This window comes from Primulina huaijiensis, chromosome 1 (genome assembly GCF_012295235.1).
Source record: "Primulina huaijiensis isolate GDHJ02 chromosome 1, ASM1229523v2, whole genome shotgun sequence".
NCBI lineage: Eukaryota > Viridiplantae > Streptophyta > Magnoliopsida > Lamiales > Gesneriaceae > Primulina > Primulina huaijiensis.
Window position 1 is genome coordinate 24,637,455 of NC_133306.1, and position 10,573 is coordinate 24,648,027.

The 10,573-nt window shown below is 30.9% G+C and overlaps 1 protein-coding gene across 1 annotated transcript; it reads left to right on the plus strand.

Annotated features, from left to right (window-relative positions):
• Positions 1 to 236: 236 nt before the first annotated feature.
• LOC140966627 (MLO-like protein 3) lies at positions 237 to 2,974 on the plus strand. Its single transcript, XM_073426913.1, has 11 exons — positions 237 to 316; positions 512 to 600; positions 825 to 899; positions 992 to 1,080; positions 1,247 to 1,296; positions 1,404 to 1,448; positions 1,585 to 1,754; positions 1,860 to 1,895; positions 2,278 to 2,345; positions 2,457 to 2,517; positions 2,613 to 2,974. Exons 1-11 carry the CDS (start codon positions 238 to 240, stop codon positions 2,931 to 2,933), a joined length of 1,083 nt encoding a protein of 360 aa, XP_073283014.1. The 5' UTR covers position 237; the 3' UTR covers positions 2,934 to 2,974.
• Positions 2,975 to 10,573: the final 7,599 nt, after the last annotated feature.

Below are 10,573 nucleotides of genomic sequence, written 5' to 3' on the forward strand. Positions count from 1 at the left end.
AAATACAACTAATATTACTCTAGTGTAGGTAAATTAAATTAAAAGTTGTTTTATTAAAAAGAGTTTTTTTATATATAATATTAAAAACAAAATTAACCCAGTCAAAGTGTGGATATGACCGTCACTAGAGCAACCAACATATTTGAGACTGGTTAGTATTCAAAATTTGCATATATATATATATATATATATATAAACCCTGTATATTGATTTTATGGGATGATTATTTCAAGTTTCATGTTACCCCATGCACAGATGAAGCGATGGAAAGCCTGGGAGAAAGAAACCCTAACTGTAGAATACATGGCAGCCAACGGTGCTTACCTCACTGTATTGGGCTTAATTATTTGTAATTTTATTTTTTAAAAAAATTAAAAGCAGTTCTATATTTTGACTAAACACATGTTTTTTTATATTATAAGAAATATATTTTGATAAAAGTCTTTTCCAAAAATAGTACGAAATTTCGGGATTGAAATTGAAAATGACATATATGTATGTGTACGTATAGATCCTGAAAGATTCAGATACGCAAGACAAACAACATTTGGGCGACGACATGTGACCTCTTATGGATCAAATTCTCCTCTATTGTGGATTGTAAGTTTAACAGTTTCTTCTTTTTTTTGTATACTTATTATTATGTAATAAATATATTTATTTTATCTTTTAATGTTGAGAATAAGTAATCGAGTCTGCTACGGGGATAGTTTCAAAATCATGACTTAATTCTAGAGTTCTTTTCGATACATGACCTTACATAATGCAATAATAAGTATTCAGAAATAAAACAAATTAAAACTACTTGGATTAATTTGATGCAGAAATGTTTTCTTCGGCAATTCTTTCGTTCCGTGGCGAAAATCGACTACTTAACTCTGCGACATGGATTTATTTCGGTTAGTACGTACGATCATAATTCTTTAAATATAAATTTATTAATCTCGCAATTATTTAGACATAACGGATTTATTTGTGTTTTTGTTTGTAGGCTCATTTATCTACAAATAATTCATTTAATTTCCAGAAGTACATACAAAGATCTTTGGAAGACGATTTCAAAGCTGTCGTTGGCATTAGGTATATCCTGCTGGATAAATCAGATTAATTTTTTGTATATTGCACATATAGAAACTAGCAAATTAAATTATATGTGCACGACGCGGTTCGTTATGTCGTGTAATATATCGTTTTCATTTTCTTCATGGGTTATAACGATTCCATCGGTTGTGAACTAATTGTACAGCCCCGTCATGTGGTTCGTAGTCGTTATCTTCTTGCTCGTTGATGTCCATGGTATGATTTATTTAAACCTAATTATTTCCAATTAGTTTTTCCTTATTTAATTACCTTATCAAATTAGTTTCTCTATGCTATTTTTGTTAATAGTTTTCTTCTAACAGGTTGGAATGCCTATCTGTGGGTCTCATTTCTCCCTCTGATAGCAAGTAGTACAGTTTGACCTAATTATATTTTGATCCTTTTCATTTGCATATTTAGTATGTCAGAAATTGTAGCTGTCTTGTACATGTTCTAACAAAAATATACTAATATGGAACATTATTTATTTATTTTTGCAGATAGTTCTGGTAATTGGAACTAAACTTGAAGTGATAGTGGCAAGAATGGCAATGCAACTGACAAATCAAAACACAGTGATCAAAGGGTCTCCATTGGTGCAACCCAACAACAATCTCTTCTGGTTCAATCGCCCGCAGCTTGTCTTAACTCTGCTTCATTTCATCCTATTTATGGTANGTCTAGTATACATGCACATACTTGAAGAAGATCTGATAAAATTTAACAAAATTTGAAATATCTGATTTTCGATTGGTGGATTATTATTTTTTTTTTTACAGAATGCGTTCGAGTTTTCGTTCTTCATATGGGTTACGGTACGTGCTGTCTCTAACATACAACTGACTGTTTCTAACATGTGTTCAATTTATTTATTAATATATTTCTGTTTTAGGAAATTTCCAAAATCTTAAGAGTTAGTCTATATAGAATTTTGTTCCTCAAATCAGTTAAAAATTGGTCTCGATGGAATAACTTGGTTTAATTAAGTACTAACATGTCCGGTGTCGTATGTACTTCGTTGAAACGCAATTTCCTATAGATTTTTATACTTACATATTATATACTCAGAAAAAACTTGATCTAATACCCATAAATTTTCGATTCTCATAGCTAGTTTCGCCTCTGCGGGACGATACGTTGGTAGAGCGGGAAATGGCATTTGACACCTCTTTTTGACGTTTTAATGTTTACATGCAGTGGCAGTTTGGGATCAAGTCTTGCTACCATGAGAATGTAGAAGTGATCGTTATCAGGGTGGTCTTGGCGTAAGTTTTGGACAAGATTGTTGATTAAACATGTTCAGTTTTACATGTAAACATGAATTGTCAAAAAATTAAGGAAGATGAACTAAGTTTTGGGTTATATATTTCATGCAGGATAATGGTTCAGATCCTTTGCAGCTACATAACTCTACCCCTCTACGCCCTCGTCACTCAGGTTCTAATTTACGAAATCTTCGTTCTTGTTTCCTTCCACAGGTTTGGCGATTCTCGATCTCTTAAAAAATAATTATGTTATCCTCATATACACAGATGGGGTCTCAATTCAAGAGTGCGATACTGGAAGAACACACTATACACAAAATCAAGCAATGGCATGAAGATGTAAAGCACAAGAGGAAAAAAGAACCAAACTCACCGGAACCGACGGTGCATAGCCACAGCGAGATGGTTTCACTGGATGAGGGGTCATCCCACAGACGTGCCCCCACCCTTATGGTTTTCGGTTCTCCCAATGATGTTCGTGGTGATGAGATAACTGAAGTTGTTGATGATCACCAACACACGCCGCAAGGTATTCAAAGTCGGCAGATTAGCAAAAATGAACTTCATATTGTTCATCAAAGGATTTGAATTTTTCTTCCGATCCATACATACATACGTATATATATATATATATATATATACACGTGTATGTATAGGGACTCAGTTTAGGGCAGTGACAGGGACAGAAGTCTTGGTAAAGCCATAGCCGGACCTCTTATGAGGCCAACGAAGCGGTTGTCTCAGGGTCCGACCTAATAAGGGGCCCAAATTTATATATATAAATATATATGTAGTATATGTTATTTGTTCTCTAACTCATTCCAAATCTCAACTCTAATTTTTGTCCACATTCAACAAATAAAATTTACGATCCTCTACTTCTCTTAAGCCTAAAGGTATGTAATTTTCTTCATGAATTATGCTTTATTTTCATTCCAAATATTCTTTATAAATACGCATTTATATTTATATTTGTAGATTAATCTACCAAAGAATCATCAATAAAAATGAAATTTACTCGTGATATGAGCACTGTAATGTGCTTAAAGATAATATTAATTAAATATATAACTAAAACACACATCGCATGATTTAAATTTTTTAATTAGTTATAATTGAATTATGAGTTTTATATAAATTTTATGTGCGACTTGTGTAATTAATCAGTGGATAGTCTAAGGAAATAAAATAAATTGTGAATAGATCTTGAATGTGTGGACCGTTGAAAGATGAAATTCGTAATTTTTTGGATTTTTTTTGTCCTTTGATTTTGTAGTTTGTTATTTCGACTCAAGAAATTCTTTGATTTTGTAGTTTCTACGATTATAGAGACTAAAAGTGTAAGAATATTTTGGTTAGACGCTTGTTAATCAAGAATTATCTTCGATCAACAATGTCGCAAGATAGACTAAATGAGCTAGCTATGTTGTCGATTGAGAAACAAATGGTCCGACAATTGGATTACACAGATTTGATAAATATTTTTGCCTCTAAAACAGCTAGACAAGTAGTATTTATGTAATTATTTTAAATATTTGTTGAGTTGTTATTGATGTAATATATTGTTTTTGGTATATTTATGTATTTATTAATATATTTGTTATTTTCAAATTGAATTTTATATTTATTACTGCAACAAGAGGGCCCGTTTTTCAATTTTCGTTTCAGGCCCCATTCAACATCAGGTACGGCTCTTAAAGCGAGCGTGTTTAAAGCTCGATGACTAATCTATTGGAGGAGAGATATATTTTATGCATATAATCTACAAAAATATAAAAACCTAAGATCGAACAAGTACTCTACCAACCCTTTTGGCTCGTCACCGGGTTTGAAAGCTCATACACTTACATTGTTACAAAACCACATTTTATACATAGATTGTGTATCATGTTATTCCACGAAATCTGGCAGTCGGGAGTATTCTTTCTTTTTGTTTTTATTATTATCGACGTTCACGTGTAACCCTTAAAATATCTTTCGAATCGAACAATGGTTCGTGCCGAATATCACTTGATCGTTAGTGAATGTGATAGATTAGTCTTTTAGGAGATGGCTATGGTTCGTGCCGAATATCACTTGATCGTTAGCGTGGTTGTCTGCTCATGGACATCACAAATGTGATCTTAATTAGAAAACTTTGATGAAATTACCCAAAAAAAAAAACAATAATATTATTTATATTTTGTTTGACATGCCCAATTTGTTAACAACTCAAATTTTTTAAGACTATTTTATGTAACTTGATCACCATTTTTTTTTAGTCAAATTGAATTGGTACCATTATGTTAACATTGCCAAGATTTCAATTACCAATCTTATCATATTTCAAACATATATAGTGCCTAGTGTTGGGCCGAGAGGTCTCCAATCCTTTTCTTTTCTTTTCTTTTCTTTTCTTTCCTTTTATTTCTATATTCATGCCTGAATTCTATTATTGCGAGTCTATTCTATAAAATGCAGACATGGTTTTCATTAGTAAGATGGTTTAACATTGAATACATATTATTGTTGTTGTTATTGTTATTATGATTTAATTCATGTTTGGTAGGAAGGAATACGATGGGATTGACTCATGCCTGATAAAGATACTCATCCCAATGAGAATTGTTATTCTCATATTCATGAGAATGATATATAACAAAAATATATAAAAAAAACATTAAATAAATATTTATTTGATAATAAATATTGTAATATTTTATTAATGATAGTTATTTTATCAAATAAAATAATAATAATAATAATAATATAATTATGTGATAACATTGATTTTAAAATAAATAATAAAACATCAATTATTATTATTTTAACAATAATAACAACAATATTTCTTGAGAAAACTATTATTTTAAAATTTAAATTAAAAAATATTTTATTATTAAAAATAATTACATTACATTCGTTTTTCATTCCTTTCGATACGAATAATTGAAATGGAACATAACTATCATTCTATTTTCATCTCCATTTGGCCGACGATTCATTAAACTAACCGGTCAATTCTTGTTACCTGTTTCCATATTCTTAAGCTATTTATAAACACCCAATAATCCAAAGACAAAAGGGGATTCATGATTAAGACATTGACAAGGAAACATGCTTTGTTAGAATGAGGACTAAGCATGGGACAAGGACTTGACTCATATTATCAAATTGTCAATTCAAAGTGGGAGGCCCACAAGCAATAAATTATATTTAGGCCCAATAAATTGACAGGCCAACTCAATGGCCTTCTATCAGAGGTAGACATCAATTAAAAGTAAAAGGCCCACTTCTTGACATGTCGGCCCATTGTTTGTGACAGCAGACTACTCAAACTTCATTTGAACAAGACATTTTTGTGACGTCTATATATGTAATAGAATGAAAGGATAATTGAAAAGAAGTTCAACCACCATGTTTTTTTTCCTTCCATTTTATTAGTAAGTTTATCTAATAGCATCGGAAACCCTAAAATTTGTACCAAATCAGTGAAATCTAGACAGATAAAACCTAGTTATAGGAGGTGCAATTTTATTTTACCATGTATTCCCTAAATTTTTCGATAACTTTGTAAGACGATTTATTCGTAAATATTTCATAGTTCTTATCATTCAAATAAAAATAATAATATTTTAGTAAAGTCAAAAACTTGTGTGAGACGGTCTCATAGGTCGTATTTTGTGAGACGGATCTCTTATTTGGGTCATCCATGAAAAAATATTACTTTTTGTGTTAAGAGTATTATTTTTTATTGTGAATATCGGTAGGTTTGACTCGTCTCACATATATAGATTCGTGAGACCGTATCACAAAAGACCTACTATTTAGTAAAATATTCTAACTTTTAGTTTTTGCATGTTATTGCGGAGAATGTTATTTGCATACAAATAGTTCTATTTTAAAGGCAATAATTTCCTTCGACTAGTTATCTATGTATATAGCAGTCCGGTGGTGGCCGTAGAAGCTGCTAACCATGACAGGCAGGTACGCCACTGCTGCATGCCATGGGTCAAGCTTCCAGTCTATAGAACAAGCGCTACATAAGTGCTAACTACTATCCTTATGCGAAACAGAAACATACTAAAACTCGACTCAAGCTCGATAAATGAAAATCCTTCTTTGAGGACGACTGAGGTCCAAAGCTGCACAGAATCGGGCTGTCCTTGTTACCACAGAAAAGGTAGGAATTCATCTTGTTAATTTGTTATGGAGAGGAAAAATAATTCTTGGGTTCTAAAGTATAATTTATTCTTTAAATTATTTTTTTGTTATTAATAAGATTTTGTTAAATATTTTATCAAGAATTTTGTCTTTCTAGAATTTTATAGAGATTGACTCCCGATGTGATTTGGTATGCTTACAAATGTTTATATAAACTTTATCTTGCCATGATTTGTAGATATCTAATCAAGGAAACAATTCTAGGAAAAATCATTCCTATAAATATAAGGATCATATGTTGCTCACAAGAGTGGAGAGAGAGAAAAATACTTACAGAGATAAAATTAAGTCGCAGAGTGTCGACGTTTGAAGAATATGATTATTCACAAGTGTGTTGTTGTGATTGTTGGAGACATCTGAAGACAACACTTTATTGAATATTTCGTTTTGTTGCTCCACTTTTTGTTATATATTTTTTGCATACTTTGATTATTTTATTGTTGTTTTTAGAATGCAGATTGATTTCTTAACTTGTTAAAGAAGATAGTTTTTCATAGAATCACTGGTATTGATTGGTTTTGTAAACTCAATTTATTATTCTAGTGATTATTTTGTCCTAAGACATCACGTAAGCATTTATACTTGTGCATAATTATGTTTGAGTTATTTTTATTTAAGTTATTTATTTGTGTGTTTTATTATTCTACATCATTTTGTCACTATGAGTTACGACATATGAGACAACATTGATATCTGATATACACATCTTAAACAGAATCCTTACACAAATAAACCGATATAAAAAATTATATATGATTTATGTAAATTTATATGAGATATTGTTATTATTGTACATTGAATATACATGTGCTGAAATAATCATACATAGCTACCTAAATCATGATAGTAACTAAAAGTATATATATCTGTTGTACTATTAACATAAAATGAATCATTATATCCAACCACTGGATTGATTTCTCATCCCACCATAACGACAGATAACAGGATTAGGATACGATAAAAGCGGGGGATATCTATTAGTACATCAGTCAAGAAACATGGATACCCTACAACCCCCAACAGACATGGTTCGATTAAAGCACATAAAACAGACACCCATAACCCCCCATCAATATATATGTATATGTATATATATGTATGTATATGTATATATTGTATGTATGTATTGTATGTATTTTGTGTGCGTGTGTTGTGTTCATCAGACAACAGTGAATTGGTGAAACAAAGATATCTAGTCTTTATTTTTCTGGCCAGCTAGAATCTCGAGGGTCTTTTATATATCTCTTATTTGAAATTTATTTCTGTCTTTTTGACTGGTTCAGTCAGATTCAGTTATGTGTGTGTATATATATACATATATATATATGTGTGTATATATATGATGCATCTCTCCCTTTCCAACCACGGAACGTAACTCCATTGCTTTGCATTGTATCTTTAGTGCTTTTTTCTAACAATGATCTTTCTCTATTTTTCCTTTAATCAGTAAGTTTCTGTGGACATTGTGACTTTAATAAAGTCTCACTGTATGCACTGCCATTGCATTATTTTCGACATGGACAATCCATTGAGTGTGACGTTTCAGGTGTGTGTGTATGTCAGATATAAATCGAAGAGATATATACAGTACTAGAGATCATACATATAGGTAATTAGGAGATATGGTAATTAGTTTGCTAGATTAGATTATCATTTTTATGTATGTTTTATATGTCAGGAGAACGTAGATGACGATTTTGCGTTCAGCGGGTTGAGGTTTTCTGTGTTGGTTTTCAGTTTGTTTTAAAAAAAGCATTGGATCTGCAATGGGGGTTTGGATTTTTTTCTCAAAATTAGTTAAGTTTCTTACTTAATTCGACTTACAACTAACAGAACTGACTGGAATACTTGAACGGAGGCAATTATCATTTCAGGGCAAACAATAAAGATGATTTACTTGCTTTAGTGGAAACATTAATTACCAAAAAATAAAAAGAAAAAGAATCAACTGGGAAGAAGTGAGCAAATTGATTAGATTAAAGGATTATATTAATTAAACATGGTGATATTTTCCTCAACAGTTACGTAGACTGAGATATTATATATAGAAAAAAATAAAACAAAATAATTGCTCTTTATTAAGTTCTATAACATTAGAGAACAATAAGGTTTCATTTTGGGAGATGAATTTGAATTCTTGGATTTCGATTATAATTTTATTGTCAACAATGAAACAATACATCAAATCTTAGATTTTTTATCTTACATATTAAATGACATCATTATTAAATGAATTTTAAATTCGTCCTAATTAACATGAAATATTATATAAATATGTAAAAGAGTATTTGAAAATTTTATGGTCTTACTTCTTTAAACAACAAAAATATATTTGAATATATTTAAAATTTATCAATACAAATGCAAGTTGAAGTTGTTTTAATCACTCTGAGAACAATTAAACAGAAGACTTCTAAGCACGATTTCTTACTTATGCTTCCTTGTTTTTTTTTTTGGGATAATATATATCATATATATTATTGGATTGTATTTATTGTGTTGTGTGTCAATGAGCTTTCCATTTTGAGTGAATAAAAATTGGATAAGTGGATGTGAGTTTGTCTCACGTTGGAAAATGAAGTTGACATGAGTGAGCTTGTATTGAGTTACACTTATGAATGAGTAAAATGATTGGTCAAGAGACTCTTTTAGATATGCAAATCAATGGTATTATATGCACCGGAGAAGACTTGACTTGTGTTCAAGCATATGAGCTCAACTTGAGTGCGTCGAATTTCGGATCGATCAAAACAATACTGCCCCACCAAGTTTCACCTATCTTTTGCTATTATATTTTTCGAAAATTCACTAAGATGGGCGTGGATCCTTCTGGATGAGATCTTTCACCTTACTATTGGTGTTTCAGTTGCTCGACCTTTAGTCTTAACCTTTCGTTAGCTCAGCCTGTGGCTGCGAGTGCCTATATAATAGAGGTTGTCCCAATGCAAATAGAAAATCAACTCATCCATCTCTTCCATTTTCTTTTGCTACTTCTCTTGCCATTCTTTGCAAACTGTTGATAAAGTTCATGTACTGTCTCAATTCGTCGTTGTAGTGATTTGTGCTACGTCATTACAGGTTCACTCGTTGTATCTTGAGAAATGGTCGTTGTCTTCATCTTCGAAGCACATACCGAAAGAGATTAATATATTTTAAAAAAACTGCATTTGTTATATATATATATCGGTTTAGTTTACTGATTTCTTATTATTTTATACTCACTGTATTATAAAGAATCAATATTTGTTTTCATATTTCGAATTTTAGCAATTTGCTAATAAGTTTCTCTAGCTCTCAATTGGAAAAATTGCAAAAAAATCATTTTGTTACTTTGTTGTTGGCCATGTAAAATTCGAACAATCGTTACTACTTGTCAATAACAATTGTTATTTGTCGATAACTTATAACTAATCAAATGCAAATCTCAAATTTAAAACGTGTTTTTGAGTTTAAGACACAGTTATAACAATTTTCTTCCCTGACTCAAAAAATATTTATGAACTCCGATCCATTTTTATTAATTGCGACATTAAAAATCATTTAATAATAGTAGAATTAAGACTCTCTAAGAATGGTCACATCCGAATTTATTTTATATAAATTCGCCATCGCATCACATGGGAAATTACAGGCTTTTAATAGACTCGTGCACTGCCTCGCCCGCTGAAGGAAAAATGGAGTTTAAAAAAAATATTTAAAGGCATACAGTTCCCGTAAATAGTGGGGGCGCAGTGGCATTATTGTTATTTTGCAGTACATTGAGGCCAAAGTAATGTATTTCATCCACACCATGTGGAGCAGCGTTCTCTAGTCCACACTGGATTCCCATTAGTCAATGTCGCATGCAAACTAATTTACTAAACTAGTTATTATGTACTTGTGATAAGTTTTTATATTATTTTTTTTATCATTATTCATGGATTAAAGTGAAATTTGACAAATTATGAAAAAACTAAATTGATATTTGAATTGCTGAAATAAAAAAAATAAAAATAAAAATGTGTGTTGAAATTAAAAAAAAA